Below are 19275 nucleotides of genomic sequence, written 5' to 3'. Positions count from 1 at the left end.
GAATAGGTAGATTTCTGAAGAGGAAGCCAAGAAAGGCTTATAGGAAGTATTAAAGATTTGGGTTTAAGTACTACATTCCTTCTGAATATGTAAGTTTTAGCTGACTTTTAGCTAGTTGAGTGCTTTCAAAATTGATAAGGTTAAGTGCTGAAATGGGGTGGATCCTAATATTCTGGGATAGTGTTGGATAGTTGGATAGTCTGTCTGGATAGTTGTGGAGGACACTGTTGTTATTAGTTGATAAAACCTTTACCAAAACCCAATTTCAATCCTAATGCCTGTTACTATTTGAAAGTCAAAAGGGACTCTATGATTGAAAGAGTAAACTGGCAAAATCAGTACAGAAAATTTAATTTTTCCTTTTCTTTTTGTAATGTAAAGATTGTGTTTCTCTTGATAGCAACATGAACCGTGAAGACCGGAATGTGCTGCGTATGAAAGAACGGGAAAGGCGGAATCAGGAAATTCAGCAGGGTGAAGACGCCTTCCCACCTAGCTCTCCTCTCTTTGCTGAGCCTTACAAAGTTGTAAGTTGTCCTTTGAATGTTCTTTCCCAATAATGTGACATTTTTGTTTTTAAAATATTTAAACTTGAATTTTTATATTAGAAAAGAGTTATTTGTACACTAAGTTTCAGTGAGTGTTTATGTTTGAATAAATGTCTTTAGTATTAGTCTAGTTCTTTTTCTGTTGCACTAAATTCTCTGATTTTCCTTTTAATGTATTTAATGTTTAATTAATAGTATCAGATTTCAATTAAAGCATGTATTCAATAAATTGAACCAATTGCTATTTTTGAAACTCCCATTCTGCTTGGAGTAACAAAACACTGAATGGAACCAATCCTAATGATTAATGTTTTGTGTTCTATAGTGGCCACAGACGTCTCCGTTATACTTGATTTGACTTGGGATTTCATTTGAACTGTCCTTAGATTTTACAGATTTATACTGTATATAGTGCTGTGTATTATAGCAGTAATCACCATTGTTGGTGATATAGGAATAATCACCATTTTATAGTATGAGATTGAGTATGTGTAAAGCTTAAAAACATGTCCTAGGTTTACCTTTATAAGATTTGGTGTTTGTAGAAACTATTTGAGAGGTCTATAAATGCCATTTATTCAGAGCTTTTTCCATTTAAATTCAGTTATACTAATACCATTTATATGAGTGTAACATAAAACCTAGCATTTGGTATTAAAAGTCATGTTGAAAGTATAGGACTTTGGTCCAGAATCTTCAAATCATACTACAACTTGTTTGTATATTGTAATTGGATTTGATGCTGCCCATAAATTGCTGAATATTTACTTCTCTTCTTTAATAAGGACCAGAATGATTTTCAGAAAATTTAGTCATTATTGATTCATGGCAATTCAGAATAAATGTTGTTTTAATGTAATCAGTAAACATGCTTTCTTCCATGTATATGAATACGAAAGTCCTAAAGTTTGCCAGTATCTTAGACTTGTTTGTTATCTAAGAATAATTCTTAAAAAGTATGTATATTGTTGACCTCAAGAGTTGGAGCATTTATTGGTCAGAATTAATAGCTAGAATTTTAAACTTTATCCGTTGATTCCCTGTACTATTGTGGTTGTTACTTTTATTAACTCACAGGTAGAGAAGGAATTAAAATTTTTTAACAGTCAGTTGGGCATAACTTACTTCACTAAATTTCTGTTTCTATCTCTGATTGCATTATAAGGAATATGTGTTTCCTAGACTGCCAAAATATGAGTTATAGCTATTCTGCTGACCTAGAATTTATATAAATGCAGATTACTTTTCCTGCTCTTCAAAAAGTTTTTATTGCTGTTTGGTAATTTTATTGGTGCAATTTGGATTGTTTTCCCCTCCAGCAATCTATTGTATTTATTTCTCAATGTCCTGTAGAATATTTGCGTTTCAGTATGAGTAGTCTTCTTTTTTCACTGCATGTTTTTTTACTATAAAATTTATGTATTTATAAATATATAAAGTTTGTTTTGAGATGCTAACCTTAAGATATGAGATGAAACATACCTTTGAAAAATCCCCTTTTTTTTTTTGAAGTTTGAGAAGTTAGTTTAGAATCATTTTTATCTCCAGTTATGCTATTGGTATAATTTTATTTTACTTTTTTTGGTAGACTAGCAAAGAAGATAAGCTATCAAGTCGTATTCAGAGTATGCTTGGAAACTACGATGAAATGAAGGATTTCATAGGAGACAGATCTATACCAAAGCTTGTTGCAATTCCCAAGCCTACAGTACCACCGACAGCAGATGAAAAATCGAACCCAAATTTCTTTGAACAGAGACATGGGAGCTCTCATCAGAGTAGTAAATGGACTCCAGTAGGACCTGCACCCAGCACTTCTCAGTCTCAGAAACGGTCCTCGGGCTTACAGAGTGGACATAGTAGCCAACGGACCAGTGCAGGTGGCAGTGGTGGCACCAATAGTAGTGGTCAGAGGCATGACCGTGACTCATACAGCAGTAGTGGCAGCAGTAGCCGGAAGAAAGGCCAGCATGGATCAGAACACTCCAAATCACGTTCTTCCAGTCCTGGAAAACCCCAGGCTGTTTCTTCGTTAAGCTCCAGTCATTCCAGATCTCATGGGAATGATCACCACAGTAAGGAACATCAGCGTTCCAAATCTCCTCGGGACCCTGATGCAAACTGGGATTCTCCTTCCCGTGTACCTTTTTCAAGTGGGCAGCACTCAACTCAGTCTTTCCCACCTTCATTGATGTCAAAGTCGAGTTCAATGTTACAGAAACCCACTGCCTATGTGCGGCCCATGGACGGACAGGAGTCTATGGAACCAAAGCTGTCCTCTGAGCACTACAGTAGTCAGTCCCATGGCGGCAGCATGACTGAACTGAAACCCGGCAGCAAAGCACATCTCACCAAGCTGAAGATCCCTTCCCAACCACTGGATGTAAGTCATGCATTTGCAGATTTTAATATTGTGACTGTGAAGCAATTTACCATGAAAGTGTGATTGAACTTAATTAAACTGTGTCTTTGTCTTAAAGAATGTAAGGAATAGAAAAGTTTAAAGAAAGACTTATGATTGTCTCCCAAGTGGTTCCTTACACTTGTTTGGTTCCCCTCTTGGGTGTTAAGGAAAATGTCATTCACTGTTCTTAAAATATTAAAATGATAGGTCAATTATGGAATAAAACATTTATCAGTTCTTTAGATTTCTTCCTTTTTGCTGAATAATACATCTTTTGTTTTATTTAAAAAAAATCAACTTTTATTCTTTTAGTGATACTCATGAAAGAGATGTGGCCTTTGATTCATTGGGATAAATGTTGGAACTTTTTCACTGCATGGAGATGGTGATGTTGTATGGTTTAGATGCCATGTTCCTTTTCTCTGTTTATACTCAATGTTTGAGGTAGCTGCTCTGGTTCATATTAGTGGCTTGAAATTTATTACAGTATTTATATCTGTCTGCTAAACATGATATTCAGAATAACCGAAGAAGTGAGTGTTTATTGTGACATGATGGTGGGAAGGAGTAAGAAAAATGATGAAAATACTATTTTGAGAATATTTAGAAATCTTTCTTGTGGTCTTGGGAAACTCATTGTTCCTGGTATTTGTCATCTAATTACTCTTCTCAAGAGAACAGTAAGGTGGTAATGTTCTTTCTTCAAACAACAAGATCCTTAGAGGTAGGCTTGAATTCAGACTCCAGCTTTCTAATTCCTATTGTGCCTTACAATAAACAACTGCCATGATTTAAGAAAGATGATATAAAATGTTCCAGGCAAGTAATCTTTCCAGAATACTAGGTTAATTCTGTCTGTAACTTGTTGTGAAATGATATATCTCTGTATTGTGGTATTTTTTTTTTAATATTTATTTATACAAGCACTGGGTACAGTCAGAAGCGCGGGAGGGTGACAGAATTCACCAGAGCCAGAGCGGGGAACAGAGCAGGCAGATTGACGAAATACACTGCTGAGGGGAGCAACAGGTGCGGCAGGAGAGGTCCGCACACCATGTGGGCCCCTCGCCGGTGGCCTGGGATCAAACCAGCACTGCAGAAGCTGTGGGCAGCTTTGCAGCCCAGCGCTCAACCGCTGTGCCACCAGGGGAGGCCCTGTGGTATATTTTATATATAAGTAAACATTAACATTTTTGACAAGCTGCTCAAATGAGAAATTTTACTTAAAAATTATTTCTAATTTAAGTGTAAGAATAATAAAGTTTTTAAATCTTTAGTCGGAAAGTTTGGTGATTAAATATTTTTGAAACATTTGAAGAATTTGTATTTAAGGAAATTAGTTTAAAAATTCTAATTGTTTTAGAGAGGGTGTGATCATAAATACTACTTTAAATTTTTTTCATATCTAGTAATGTCAATTCTGTATGGCAGATGATTAAAATTTAATCAGAAGCTACTCCAAATCTAATGTGTTTCTTTTCCTCTTTCTCTTAAGGCATCTGCTTCTGGTGATGTGAGCTGTGTAGATGAAATTCTTAAAGTAAGTTTACTTTTTAATTGTTACAGTCTCTTATGTAACTATATGATCTGCTACCTATTTAGCCTCTTGCCATCTCTATTTCATAAAGGCTCTGAAGCAGCAGATTGCTTAACAATTGTAAGTTGATTATGTCCATCAAAAGTAGTTGACTCTTCTGCACTTATATTCTTACTTAGGTTCTGAGTCACTTGTTTGTTACTATTTGTCCTCAAAGAGCTGTTTTTTTATGTTTGCTTGTTTTTTGTTTTTAAGTAAAACAAAAACTTATAACCGTTTGCCTTGAAAAGAGGAAGAAACCAATTAAAATTATACTTTTTTTGGTTTATCAGTTACTATTTTAAAATACTAAAAAGCTTGAAAGTTGTAAGTCAGTCCTTTACAATGAAAACAACTTGCTACAAAAATAAATACATCAGTACATTCTTATGATGAATGCTACAATCTTATGATGAAAGATGTCTGAATACTTCACATTTTGAATGTTTAATGGAATATGTTTAAAACCAACATATGAACAAAAAGCACATTCCTCTATTGGAAAAAGAAACAGTTGTCTGTTGGAAAAAGAGAGACTACAGTGAATTAATGAGTGACAGTGACTGCTTTTGACTAATTACAGAAAAACCGTTAGTCACATATTATTGTACTTATTTGTATGCTTCCAAGTTTTGTATCTCTACTTACATTTCACTCCAGATACTCTTGGAAGACTACTTGCATTGGCTGCTTCCTAGTCCATTCTCTTCCATTCCTTCTTTGAGCCTAGTACGTCTTTTTACCTCCATCACTCTGCTGAACCTGTTTTGCTAATGTTTTGAAGATCTTCTTCATCTGGAGGCTTCCTTTGAGTTCTCCTTTCTTTTTTAAAGGATTTTTGTTTTTCACTTCCAGAAGCAACATCCTTCCTTCCTTGACTGTTACACTTCATTGTTTTAATTTCTCATCTGTCTTTTTTATCTCTCCTCTGACTTTTGAGAACCTTTGTGTCTTCTCTTACCTCTTTACTCTGAAAGCATTTCCTATATGCTCCTCTTTTCTTTCTGCTTCTTAACTTGCCTTTTCCTTCATTCTCACATCTTTGTCACTGTTAGATACTCTTCAGTCTTTCCTGCCCTGTTCCCCTTTGGGTTTTGGTTTATCTTTCTCAGTTGCTTCTTTATTGGGTCTCTGGATTTCTCCATTCTTCACACTCAGCATGTCTAATGTCATAGTTACCAGACTTGCTTCTCTTAGTAGTACCACCGTTCTTTTGTGCTTATAAGTGTAGAATACTAATTCACTTCTTTCTCCTGTGGTCCAGTTAATCATAAAACTACACGTACACTTAGAAAATTTTCCGTTATTTCCTTTTTTACCACCTTAAACTTTAGTGACTGTAATATACAGTCCTCATTGAGCCTTTCTGCCTCTGGAGTCTCCCCATTCTTCTGCTTTCTGTATTGCTGCCAGATTCTATGCTTCTGTCCCTTGTTTTCATAAGTTAATTTCCTTTTTAGAAATTTTCAGTGACTCTCTAAGGTCCATAGAAAGAATAATATCTACATTTTATATTTCAGACCTATCACAGCCAGTCCTTACCTCTCCTGTTAGCAATTGATCACTTTTGGTGAACTGATTTCCCTAAGCATACGCTTTATTGCTCTTTTACCCTCTTTAAAGTACCTTTTGTAGACTCTGTTTCGCCTTCCTCTTTAGTTATATATAGATTATTTTTTTCTTAATACATCAGATATTCCTTATCAAACCATCAAACTACAGTAGTAACTTTCCTTTGAATTGCATACAGCATTCATTTTCCAGTTACCATGTATATAAAAAGTGTTAAGGGAGCATATATCTTTCCCCTGAATCCACAAAAATGCATGGCACTTTAACATCTGGGGAAAAAAATCATAGATTTTTCATATATTTAATTATCTCTTTGATGTTACATTTATTGTACATTTTATGTATACAGGGTGTGGCACATGGCCATGGGAGTAATTGGTGCTCAATCATTTGATGGAGAATTAAATAGATTTTCTGTTAAGAGTATTTTCACATTTGAGGTAAAAGTATCACCTTGCTGAAAACCTTTCTGAAAATATTTCAAGAAATGAAATGTTTCTCTTTCCTTCCCCCTTCCCTCTGTGCAGTGCACAAGGGAACTTCAGGTCTGCATTCCTGTCATGTTTTCCAGATATTTGTAGTCATATTGTCTTGTAAGAATTCCATCACAGACTTAAAGGAAAAAAAATTAATCTGAAAGCAATATGTTTATTTATTAACTCAAGGTATAATAATTGAGCACCTTCTGTGTATCAAAAACTGGGGATATGGTGGCGATAATGTTTGTTGTACTCTTTGAACTGACATTTTAGCGCAGGATGTAGGAAATAATCAACTTAGAGCATTTCAGGAAGTAAAATGTTATTTAAAAATAAAACATAAGCTGATAAAGAATAGTCATGGTTCAGGTGGCTATTTTAAGGGGTTCAAGGAATAGAGACTGTCTTAGTGCCTTCTTTATCTTCCCCCCTCTGTCATTCTGTTGTCCAAAGGTAGCCACTGTTAATTATCTTCCAGAGATTTTTTTCATATAAACATTTGCTAGGTCATAGACTATGATTTTGTTGTCATTTAACAATTTACTATGGACATCATTTCATACCACGAATTTCTCATATCACTGTCTGCTTGGTGTTCCATTGTGTGGCTGTAATTTAATTACTCCTATGTTATTGGACACATAGGTTGTTGCCATTTTTTAAGTGTGAGCTCCCCTTGAACATGTATCTGTATAACTATAGGGTAAATTCCTAAGAGTTATACCACCTTTAATTTTTTTAAAATATTTTCTCCATCGACCTGATAGTTTTCTTTGAACTAAATGTGAAAAATAAAATAATCCCTCCTTGTTCTGAGTCTGATACCTCTTTTTCTACTGCTCCTCTAACATACATGTACATTGCGATTTTATCCAGGCCCCCACTTGGACATACTTGGCATGTGATTAGACAGAAGGCATTGAATGAAGACAGACTTGGCCTTGCTTGTCTGTCTTCCTCCTCAGGGTTTATTTATTTATTTATTTGTAGTATATTTCTCCTCTGATTTTTCCTCCACCTGACCAAAATGTCCTATCAGTGAATGGGCTCTGAGGTAGACTTCTTAGTGAGAAGTTGCTGTCTATTACTTACCAAGTATGTCACCTTAAAAAAGTACTTAACTTCTGTGCTTAACTCCCTACTTAGTGTTAGGATAATAATGGTGTCTACCTCATAATGTCATTGTGAGTATCAAATGAGTAATAGACATGTTAAACATAGCACAGTGTCTGGCCCATGAAAGGTACACAATAAATGTTAGCTGCTTTCCTTATTATCCCCCACCCCTCACTCCCATAGCAAGCTCTTCCTCAGTATTTTACTATGTGCCTTGTATATGATTACAGGCTGATTTCTGTAATTTTGTTGATTTTATTCACGGGTCTCAAAATCTTAACTCTAATAAGCTCCTTGAAGCCAGGAAGTGTATATTATTTATCTTCCTACTATCTGCCCCATAGTACCTTGCACTCATTTGTGCTTATTTAATATTTATTGATTTAATACGTATGCTTTTGAAGGAGCAATCATGAAACCAGTATTTATAATATAAATCTGGTTTTTAGCTGTATAACTCTTATCCTTGACCTGGTTGAAAACAAACTGTAATAATTACATTTCAGGAGATGACGCATTCATGGCCTCCCCCTCTAACGGCTATTCATACACCATGCAAAACAGAACCTTCCAAATTTCCTTTTCCAACTAAGGTAAGTAAATAAAATATGTCTTTGATACTGTAAGAAAACTCTAAATGGCTTGACTGAAATCATATGAATTCAAAATTGTCTTGCCATTTCTGTTGTAGTGGGAGACAGACAATAAGTAATTAGACAAGTTTAGAATAGTGATAATTGCTCTGAAGAAAATAAAACAATTTAACAAAATCAAGAGCAACTTGGATTGAGAGGTACTTCAAAAAGCTTTTAAGGAAATATTGGGAAGAGACTTAAAAGGCATTGATGTTGGTTGCAAATTACTATTGTTTTCTAGGCCACAGGTGGTTAAGAGCTTCTCAAATTGTTTGAGCAGTCTCTTTACAGAACAACCATACCTGTGTCCTGTGGAAAGAAATTCCTCACACAACACTTCCAGGCTCATCTAAAATCAGCATATGTATATATATATACCAATCACATTAATTTGTACTTACACAAATGAATGCATTCTCCTTAATAAAACTTTAATCAGGACCCCTAGTAATAGCCTCCCAGTTTTGCCTCCTCTGTCTCACCAGAGCTACTTTCATACTACCTTATAAGTCTTCATGTGAATTTATACTATATATATGTACTCATTACATATAAGCATTTTCTCATTTATTTCTACATAGATATATTGAGTTTTTGATCAATCAGCAACAGGGTTTAGAAACCTTCCATAATACTATGTATATTTGTAGATTATATTTCAATAATATATTGCATACAGTTATTTTCTTTTAATTACATCCATAATATATGGATCTTGATTTATTTAGCTCTTTCCATTTAGTATTTAAAGTTGTGACCAAGTTTTCGCATTGCTTTAGTGACTTTCTTTATTCATGCCTTTTGTGTGCAAATAACTTTCTTTTGGGTAAAAAGTAGGAAATAGGATTGTTGACTATTAAGATATAAATTTATTGTTGAATATTAAGATATAAGCAATATATATACTCAAATTCTCTCTGTAGTGCTTGTACCAATCAGTACTCCCAATATTAATTACCTATTATTGCTCATATGCATATGTTATTTTGACATTTTAAGCACCAATCGTTTAAGTGAAAAAAAATTTCACTCTGTTTCCTAGATTGCTAGTGAAGTTCTCACAATTGTCATCTTTTTGATTTCTTTGTAGATAAATTTGCTGATTTCTCTGCCCTTTAGGTTGTATCTTTCACCTAATTAGTTTTAGGGGAATTTGAGTCTTGTCTTTGAAGTTTTATATTCTAGAAGATATTAATTTTGATGAATAAAATCTTTCACTTCCTTTATAGCTTTTACTTTTTAATGTCCTGTTAAACAAGGTTCTTTCTTTTCCTAGGATTATAGCATACCCTCCTATTTTTCTTTTTTTTTCCTTCTCCCCTCCCTCTCCTATTTTTCTTTAATGTGATTGCAATTTGTTTTCTGTTTATCTTTAGCCCAATTTACTTTTGTGAATGATGTGAGGTAGAGATAATAACTTTCTGCCTGTATGTGAACCATTACTTTTTTTTATTTATACAATAGTTGGGGTATAGGCCAGAGGCACGGGAGGGTGAGAGGATTCACCAGAGACAGAGTGGGGAGCAGAACAGGCAGACAGATTGAAAGCACTGCTAAGAGGAGCAGCGGGCGCAACAGGAAAGGTCTGCTGTGCCATGTGGGAATCTCCCTGGCCGGCCAGGAATCGAACCTGCACTGCAGAGGCTGCATACAGCTTCACAGCGCTGTGCTCAACCTGCTGCACCACTGGGGAGACCCTACTATTTTTTTTAAAGATTTATTTATTTATGCATACAAGAACTGGGGTACAGGTGAGAGGATTCACCTGAGACAGACAGAGTGGGGAACAGAACAGTATTTCAGACTGACTGAAATACACTGCTGAGGGGAACAGTGGGCAAGACAGGAGAGGTCTGCTGTACCATGTGGGTAGCTCCCTGGCCGGCCGGGGTTCAAACTCATGCTACAGAGGCTGCGGATTGCGCCATAGTGCAGTGCTGTGCTTAACCCCTTGTGCCACCAGGAAGGCCCTTACACTCATTTGGTTTTTTTTTTTTTTTTTAAAGATTTATTTATTTAGGCATACAAGAGCTGGGGTACAGGCCAGAGGTGTGGGATGGTGTGAGACAATTCACCAGAGACAGAGTAGAGAACAGAACAGACAGATTGAAGTATACTGCTGAGGGGAGCAGCGGGAGAGACAGGAGAGGTCAGCTGTGGTATGTAGATTAGCTCCCTGGCTGGGATCGAACTCATGCTGCAGTGGCTGCAGATCGCTTCATAGTGCTTAGACTTAACCCCTTACGCCACAAGGGTGGCCCCAAGATTTCTTTTTTTTTTTTAAGGTGAAAAAATGTATATTCAGAATTAGCTAGATGGAGTCAGTTGAAATGATCCCAATTTTTTTTCACAACATCTAGAACATAATAGTTGGGAGCCAGTCAGACATATGCCTCTTCTCTCCATCGGGTCTGTCTGATCAAGTTGTTGACCTTGGCCCCTGTCAGTGTCTTTGAGCTTTATCAATGTCTGTTTGATCTGGTAATCAAGTGTGTTGTTGTAGTCTGTCTTCTTCAGGGCTGATGCAGTGGTCAGGGGACAGTTAATGATGGCATAGTGGTCAAACTTATTTCTCCTGGGGTACTCTAATAAATATATTTGGGTTGCCTTCAGAACTGTAGTGTGTTGGGTCACCAGAAGGTGGGCGCTGAATTAATCCACTTTTGTTTTTGTAGCTGTAGATGCCGTTCAGCACTGCTTTCTTGACCTTTAAAGCTTTGGCATTTGTGTTGGCTTTGGGAGGGTCAGGGGCTTCCTTTTTTGCTTTCAGTACCATCTTTGTGTTGTGGGTTTTTTTTTTTTTTTTTTTTTTTTTTGGTTATCAGTAGTATTGCATTGTATATACACGGCACAACTTAAATTTATCCATCAGTTATCCATATCATAGTTATAATAAATAATGATGTAATTAACATGGAGGTGCATTTATTTTTAATGTTAGCCTTTTCATCTTCTTGAGAGAAATACCCAGAAGTCAAATTACTGGATCATATGATAGTTCTAGTTATAATTTTTTTTTAAGATTTATTTATTTATACAAGCACCGGGTACAGTCAGAAGCGTGGGAGGGTGAGAGAATTCACCAGAGCCAGAGCAGGAAACAGAACAGGCAAACTGACGAAGTACACTGCTGAGGGGAGCAGCGGGCGGCAGGAGAGGTCTGCGCGGCAGGAGAGGTCTGCGCGACATGCAGGATGCTCTCCCGGCTTCCAGGGATCAAACCGGCACTGTGGAGGCTGCAGGCAGCTTCACAACCCAGCGCTCAACCGCTGCGCCACCGGGGAGGCCCTATTTTTAATTTTTTTTTTTTTTTTTTTTTTTTATAGAGGCATGCTTTATTTATTTGTTTGCTGGTTTGTTTGTTTGTTTTGTTTATACATGCACTGGGTACAGTCAGAAGCACGGGAGGGTGAGAGAATTCACCAGAGCCAGAGCGGGGAGCAGAGCAGGCAGAAGGACCGAAGTACACTGCTGAGGGGAGCAGCGGGCGGCAGGAGAGGTCTGCGCGCCATGTGGGACCCTCCTCTGGTGGCCGGGGAGCAGCCGGGGATCGAACCGGCGCCGCAGAGGCCGCGCGCAGTTTCGCAACCCAGCGCTCAACCGCTGCGCCACCGGGGAGGCCCCTATTTTTAATTTTTTAAGGAACCTGAATGTTGCTCTCTATATTGGCTAGTCCTACTTATTAGTTCATGTCTTTTTTGATATAGCCAATCTAACAGGTGTGCGGTGATACTTCATTGCTGTTTTGAGTTGCTTTTCCCTGATGTGTAGTGATCTTCTCATGTACCTGTCAACCAGCGGTCTGCTGGCTCTACTGCCTATCTTTTAATTAGACTGGAGTTTTACTGTTGAGTACCTTATATATACATTAAATATTAAACCCTTATCAGATGTATGATTTGCAAATATTTTCTTCCATTCAGTTAGTTGCCTTTACATTTTGTTCATGGTTTTCCTTGCTGTGCAGGGCTTTCTAGTTTGATATAGTTATACTTTTGTTTTTTGCTTTGATTGCCTTCACTTTTGGTGTCAGACTCCAAAAAATTATAAATAAGACTTGTGTCAAAGAGCTTACCACCTACATTTCTTCTAAAAGTTTTACAATTTCAGGTTTAATGTTCTAATCTTTAAGTCATTTTGAGTTAATGTTTGTTTGTGTAAGATAGTTGTCCATATGCATTCTTTTACTAGTGACTATATTTTTCCCACCAAACATTTATTGAGGGGATTGTCCTTTTCCCATTATATATTCTTGGCACATTTGTCATAAACTAACTCATCATATATGCATGGGTATTTCTGATTTTAAGCTTCTCAGTTTTGATATGTCTTGGTGTGGTTCTCTTTATCTTTTTCTGTGCTTGGGTTTTGTTTTGTTTTTAAGCTTCTTAGAACTTGGGGTTTATCAATTTCATCGCATTTTGAATTACTTCTTCCAAATATTTCTTTGGTAAAGGGAAAGAAACCCTTTTCTGTTGTTCTTCAGGAAATGCAGTTTCATGTATATCAGACCCCTTGAAGTTGTTCCACAACTCAGACATGTGCTATTTGATTGGTTTTTTAATTTTGTTTTCAGTTTTCTGTTATTTCATTTGGGGTAGTTTCTGTTGTTGTAAATTCAGTTTTAAAGTTTTTGACCCTTGCACATACACACTGTGTGTTTAGAACAACCCTTGTTGGAGTTCTAGGTGCTGCAGAGCCATTTACACAACGCCCCTACTGTAAGGTTGGTATTTAAAGAGGCAGTTGGAATAGTATGTGTCAATACCTAAACCAGGTCAGGGCACATCGTAACTGTTCAACAGGTGTTTGATAACTGAATTTCAGTTAAAGATTCATTTTATTTATTTATGCATACAAGAGCTGGGGTACAGGCAAGAGGTGCAGGAGAGGGTTCACCAGAGACAGAGTGGGGAGCAGAACAGGTAGATTGACTGAAATACACTGCTGAGGGGAGCAGCAGGAGAGACAGGAGAGGTCTGCTGCACCATATGTGGATTAGCTCCCTGGGATTGAACTGAGTTGCAACCGCCTTGCAGTGGCTGCAGTGGCTGCAGATAGCTTGATAGCACTGAGACTTTAACCCCTTCCCCACCAGAGAGGCCCTGATAACTGAATTTCAATAAGTATATATAGCTGTGTTTAGATTTTTGATATTTCTGAAATATTTCTGTTTTTTATTGAGCATCTTGACTATTGCTTAGGTTGGGTTGCTTTTACAGGTTGGTTTTTGCCTTTTTGTAGCTCATCCTATTCTCTAAATTTTCAGTGACTACACTTTGTGTGTAATATATTGACATTTTCAAGCTTTATGTAAAGCTGTAATGGGTACTTATTCTCCTGTGCATTATCTATATGGATGGACTAGGTTCAATGAGAGGACAAAGGGAATGAACTTTTGATTCTTGGGGAATTTGGAGATGGCATCTTAAAGAAGATGACACAAAAAAACAAACAAACAAACAAAAAACGAAGATGACACCAACTGTGGTTAGAAAACAATAAAAGGGAGAGCAATTGATGATTGATAGTAAGTAAAAAAAGGAGAGTAGTTTTGTCTTAAAATTGAAATGTCTGGTTGTGCCAGAATGTGGAAGAATAGAGAAAAAGCTAAAATTGAGGGTATGTAGTAAGTTGTAGAAGGTTTGAGGGGAAGTGAATTTTATTTGCTTGGTTTATAAAACCTGCAAATAATGGGTTTGAAGAGAAACAATAATATGTGTTGGAAATTTGACCGTATTGCATTATTTTGTCGATTTATTCATATGATGGAAAAAAGACTGATTAATCTTTTATTGTAAAATGTTTCTGTTAAAATGAGATCCTAGTCTTAAAAACTTCTTGTCACGGCAGATTTACAGTGTTGATCCATCCAAGTAAATGTTGACTATTTTGTGAAATATATTTGGCCAGTGAAAATGAAAACAAACAAAAAACCTGTAAATAGATCAATCCAAATGAATTCTCTGTATAAATGAATTATAGAAGAAAAAAGAATCGCACACATAAAAAAAAAAAGGAGAGAAAACAAAGTATAGGGCCTCCCCGGTGGCGTAGCAGGTTGAGCGCAGCCCTGTGAAGCTGCCCACAGTCTGCAGCACAGGTTCGATTTCTGGCCGGCCAGAGGGAGATTCCCACATGGCACAGCAGACCTCTGCCCGCTGCTCCTCTCAGCAGTGATTTTGATCTGTCTGCCTGTTCTGCTCCCCACTCTGTCTCTGGTGAATCCTCTCACCCTCCCACACCTCTGGCCTGTACCCGAGCTATTGTATAAATAAAAAATAAATTGAAAAAAAAAAAAGAAGAAAACAAAGTATAGTCCTGCTAGGAGGACATAGAAAGATAAGGATCACAGCAGAGAGTACGTTGATCAGTAAGCAGGTCTGAAGAAACAATTAACAGGTAGCTATTGGTAGAATGGAAAGAGTAGTTGGCAGGTAGGTAGTGGCAAGTTGAGTTTAGGAAAATATTTGGAGAGCTAGTTTAGTGAATCCATATTATTCATTTAAATGTCCTTGAACCTATCGCATTTGAAAATAACCCAACAACCACCAAAAAATTCCTCTGTCCCACAGTATTCTCTGACCACTCCTCCTCCTTTGAGCTAAATTTATTAGTGTTTTTTATTTGCTTTCTATATCCTTTTCTCTAGTCACTCCACCGTTCAATCTGATCTTGCTCTTACCCTTAATATCTTACCAAAAGTATTTATTATTTATTTTTTACATCGTTATTTATTTTTAAACAATATTTGCTTCCCCCAGCCCCCGCCCCACCATGTAGTCCCCATAGACTTTCCTTCACCAATGCACCCGTGCACCATCACCTCAGTCCCCTGTGCTCCTCCCTCCCTCCCTCTGATCCCTCTCCCTCCTACCCCCCACAGGATGTCTCTGATTTGTTACTGTTTTTGTTTCGTTGTGTAAAACTATTTTCATTAGGATTACCAATGGCACATTTTGTCAAATCCAGGTAATTTTTTTGTTTTAATCTTTATTGGGCTTCTCATGAGCATTGAAGGTTGTTTTAACCTATTTCTTCCTTGTCTTCCATTTTACGTTGCACATCAAGATTTACTTTGTTCTCTGACTGCTCCTTTTTCTTCTCTACTTCTGTCTGTAATAAGTTTTCCAGGCATTATGCTGGGTACTAAAAGAGAATACAACAGAAGAAATGTGTTTTTCCAGAGTGGTTGTGGAAATGAAATAATACAAAAGAAAGAAAAAGGAATTCTATATTAGTGTTTAATTAGTTGTGCAGCTATAGGTAAGGTCACTCCTTTTTGTACCCTATTCCTCTTTACCTAAGTGTTTACAAATTTTTATCTTAACAAATTTAAATTTTAATCCTAAACCATGTTTGATTCCACATACATATATCCAGCTATGTAATTGACATTTCTTAGATGTTATGTTTCAGGTACCTTTGATACATCTGTAAGGGAGAACTCACGATTCCCCCTGCTAGTTCCCAGCCCAGAGCAAATAGAAAGGAAGCATGCATCATCCTCTTCTCTTGTTCCTTATCTTAGTAAAGCTAGAAAAACCAGTAGGTGTTGTTTGATACTTTTCTCTCCATCAAACCCCATAGACTGTCACTAAATCCTTATGATTTTCCCTCATCAAGTGTATCTGAATTCCATTTATGTTTCTCCATTTTTGTTGCCACTCTGGTAGTCAGTGGCCTGGGAAACATATACCCCAACATAGTATGTATTGGAGAATGGGAAGTTGGGGAGAGATGAACGAAAACTTCAGGTACTCTTATTTCCAGTTCTAAAAACCTTAGTTTATTTGCTTTTCAATCATAGAAGAAAAAGAGAAGCTAAAATCAAGAGTAGTACTTCTCTCAATCTGAATGGCAGATGGTCATATTTTATTTCTAGCTTGTGGGGTATCCCAAAAGAAGTTTAGGTCTCTCAGTATGGAAATATTGATAGGCTTGCTTTCATTTATTTATCTTAGCTGTGGCATGTTGTAGCTTTAAATATGCTTGGTTAAGATTTAGGGCCTCCCTGGTGGTGCAGTGGTTAAGCACCGCACTATGAAGCAATCCGCAGCCTCTGCCTGCGATCCCTGGCTGGCCAGAGAGAAACCCACATGGCGAGACAGATCTCTCCTGTCTCACCCGCTGCTCCCCTCAGCAGTGTATTTCAGTCAGTCTGCCTGTTCTGTTCCCCACTCTGTCTCTGGTGAATCCTCTCATCCCCCGCATCTCTGGCCTGTACCCCAGCTCTTGTATGCATAAATAAATAAATCTTTAAAAAGAAAAAGATTTACAGATTATATCAGCTGATTTAATTCCACGAATCTTCACTAATGCACAAGTGACTTTAAAGATAACATACAGGGCCTCCCTAGCACAAGGGGTTAAGACACAACCTAGGAAGCTGTCTGTAGCCTCTGCAGCACGAGTTCGATATCCCGGCCAGCCGGGGAGCAACACACATGGCACAGCAAACCTTTCCTGACTCACCCGCTGCTCCCCTCAGCAGTGTACTTTGGTCAATCTGCCTGTTCTGTTCCCCATTCTGTCGTGAATCCTCTCACCCCCCACACCTCTGGCCTGTACCCCAATTCTTTTTTTTTTTTTTACAATTTTTTTTTTAAAGAGGCACGTATTTTATTTATTTGTTTGTTTGTTTATACATGCACTGGGTACAGTCAGAAGCGCGGGAGGGTGAGAGAATTCACCAGAGCGGGGAGCAGAGCAGGCAGAAGGACCGAAGTACACCGCTGAGGGGAGCAGCGGGCGGCAGGAGAGGTCTGCGCGCCATGTGGGACCCTCCTCTGGTGGGCGGGGAGCAGCCGGGGATTGAACCGGTGCCGCAGAGGCCGCGGGGAGCTTCGCAACCCAGCGCTCAACCGCTGCGCCACCGGGGAGGTGTACCCCAATTCTTATATAAATCTTTAAAAAAAAATAACATACAGTGAAACTATTTTGTTGAAAGTAGCACTGAAGTACATTTCTTTTTTTTTTTTTTAATTCTTTAAAATATTTATACAAGAGCTGGGGTACACGCCAGAGGTGCGGGAGGGTGAGAGAATTCACCAGAGACAGAGTGGGGAGCAGAACAGGCAGACAGACTGAAAGCACTGCTGAGGGGAGCAGCAGGCATGACAGGAGAGGTCTGCTGCACCATATGGGCATCTCCCTGGCTGGCTGGGAATCGAACCTGCGCTGCAGAGGCTGCATGCAGCACGGTGCCACCGGGAAGGCCCTGAAATACATTTCTGAGCAAGCAAAAAACTGGCCAACCTATGAATTTCCTTCTACTATGAGCTCTTTATCTACCACGGTATAAAGTAGAAATAGGATGCCATAATCATTAAAAAAAAAAAAAAAAGAGATTATCATCACTAGTTTAAATGTTTTTTTTTTATCATTTCTGTGCTTTCCTGTATAATGTTCCTTGAGAATAGTAACCAGTGAAACAATGAAAGCATCATGATTCATACTCAATGATATTTTGGGTTATGTGATACTCAGTTCAGCCGTTAAACCATGTATCAAGACTAGTAAGTTTTTATTAAAAACCTCTCTTGAGGGCCTCCCTGGTGGCTCAGGGGATTGGAACGCAATCTATGAAGCAGCCCACAGCCTCTGCAGCATGATTCGATCCCTGGCTGGCAAGAGAGCAACCCACATGGCGCAGCAGACCTCTCCTGTGTATTTTGGTCAGGCTGCCTGTTCTGTTCCCCGCTCTGTCTCTGGTGAGTCCTCTCACCCCCCACACCTCTGGCCTGTACCTTAGCTCTTGTGTGCATAAATAAATAAACTTAAAAAAATAATCCCTCTTGAGGTTTCTCCCAGTGTTCTATATACCATTGTCAAAAACTTGGTCTTTTTGCTCCATTGAAAATGATTGAAATCCAGTGCAGAGAGAACAAACTTAAAATGCAAACTGGAGATTAGAGAAACAATTACTAAAATAAATCATGCAGTATACAAAATTAGTTATATTAGAAGTGGGTAAAAGTACAGGTGCTTCTGATAGTTCCAACTTAATATATTTTTTCTCCTATTGGCTGTCTTTATTACTGTACATCCCAACTCCCCCCCCCCCTTTTTAAAAAGATTTATTTATTTATGCATACAAGAACTGGGGTACAGGTCCAAGGTGTGGGGGGTGAGAGGATTCACCAGAGACTTAGTGGGGAACAGAACAGGCAGATTGACTGAAACACGTTGCTGAGGGGAGCAGTGGGCGAGTCAGGAGATGTCTGCTGCCCAATGTGGGTGGCTTCCTGGATGGCCAGGGATCGAATTCATGCTGCAGTGGCTACAGACAGCTTCATAGGTTGCGTCTTAACCCCTTGCGCCACTAGGGAGGCCCCCTTTTTGGCCTTTACACATGCTGTTTTCTGCCCTGAACTATACCTTTCCTTTCCTATCCTAGTTTGCTTCTTATAAATCCTTTAATTCTCAAACTGAGGGCTGCCTTTGATCATCTTCTTGCCCAATATTGGCTCTTTTTCTCCTTCTTCCCCCTTCCCTCCCCATCTACAGTTAATTATAAGCTCTTATATAATATTATGTATGTATTAACCATTTACTGTCCTTCTCACAGTTGCAATTTTCCCTTTATTTGTGTAATTGCAAAGATACTGACATGTTAAAACCATGAGGACAAGGCTTTTATCTGTATTTGCTTATTATTCTATTTTTCCATATCAAAAAGTTTGGGTTTTGGGCCTTTTTGTGGCACAGGAGTTAAAGTCAGTGCTATAAGGCTACCTCCAGCCACTGTGGCATGAGTTTGATCCCTGGCCAGGGAGCTAACCCACATGGTGCAGCAGACCTCTCCTGTCTTACCTACTGCTCCCCTCAGCAATATATTTCAGTAGCTCTGCCTGTTCTGCTCTCCACTCTGTCTCTGGTGAATCCTTTTACCTCCCATACCTCTGGCCTGTATCCCAGTACTTGTATGCATAAAAAAAATAAA

General features: G+C 38.1%; 1 protein-coding gene across 2 annotated transcripts in view; it reads left to right on the top strand.

The window, feature by feature from the left end:
• Positions 1-404: 404 nt before the first annotated feature.
• The window catches only part of AFF4 (ALF transcription elongation factor 4), a gene marked incomplete at both ends in the record, with an annotated part of 47381 nt that continues 28510 nt past the window's right edge, over positions 405-19275 (top strand). The window contains 4 exons of one of the 2 annotated variants that reach the window (XM_084252234.1): positions 405-527; positions 2137-2931; positions 4448-4492; positions 8202-8288. In XM_084252234.1, the coding sequence (XP_084108360.1) occupies positions 405-527; positions 2137-2931; positions 4448-4492; positions 8202-8288 (1050 nt within the window). The remainder of the gene's footprint in view (positions 528-2136; positions 2932-4447; positions 4493-8201; positions 8289-19275) is intronic. The other variant, XM_084252235.1, reaches the window with a different exon arrangement.

The sequence above is a fragment of the Talpa europaea genome (assembly GCF_964194135.1).
Source record: "Talpa europaea genome assembly, chromosome: 13".
Taxonomy (NCBI): domain Eukaryota; kingdom Metazoa; phylum Chordata; class Mammalia; order Eulipotyphla; family Talpidae; genus Talpa; species Talpa europaea.
This window is presented reverse-complemented; position numbering and strand designations above follow the sequence as displayed.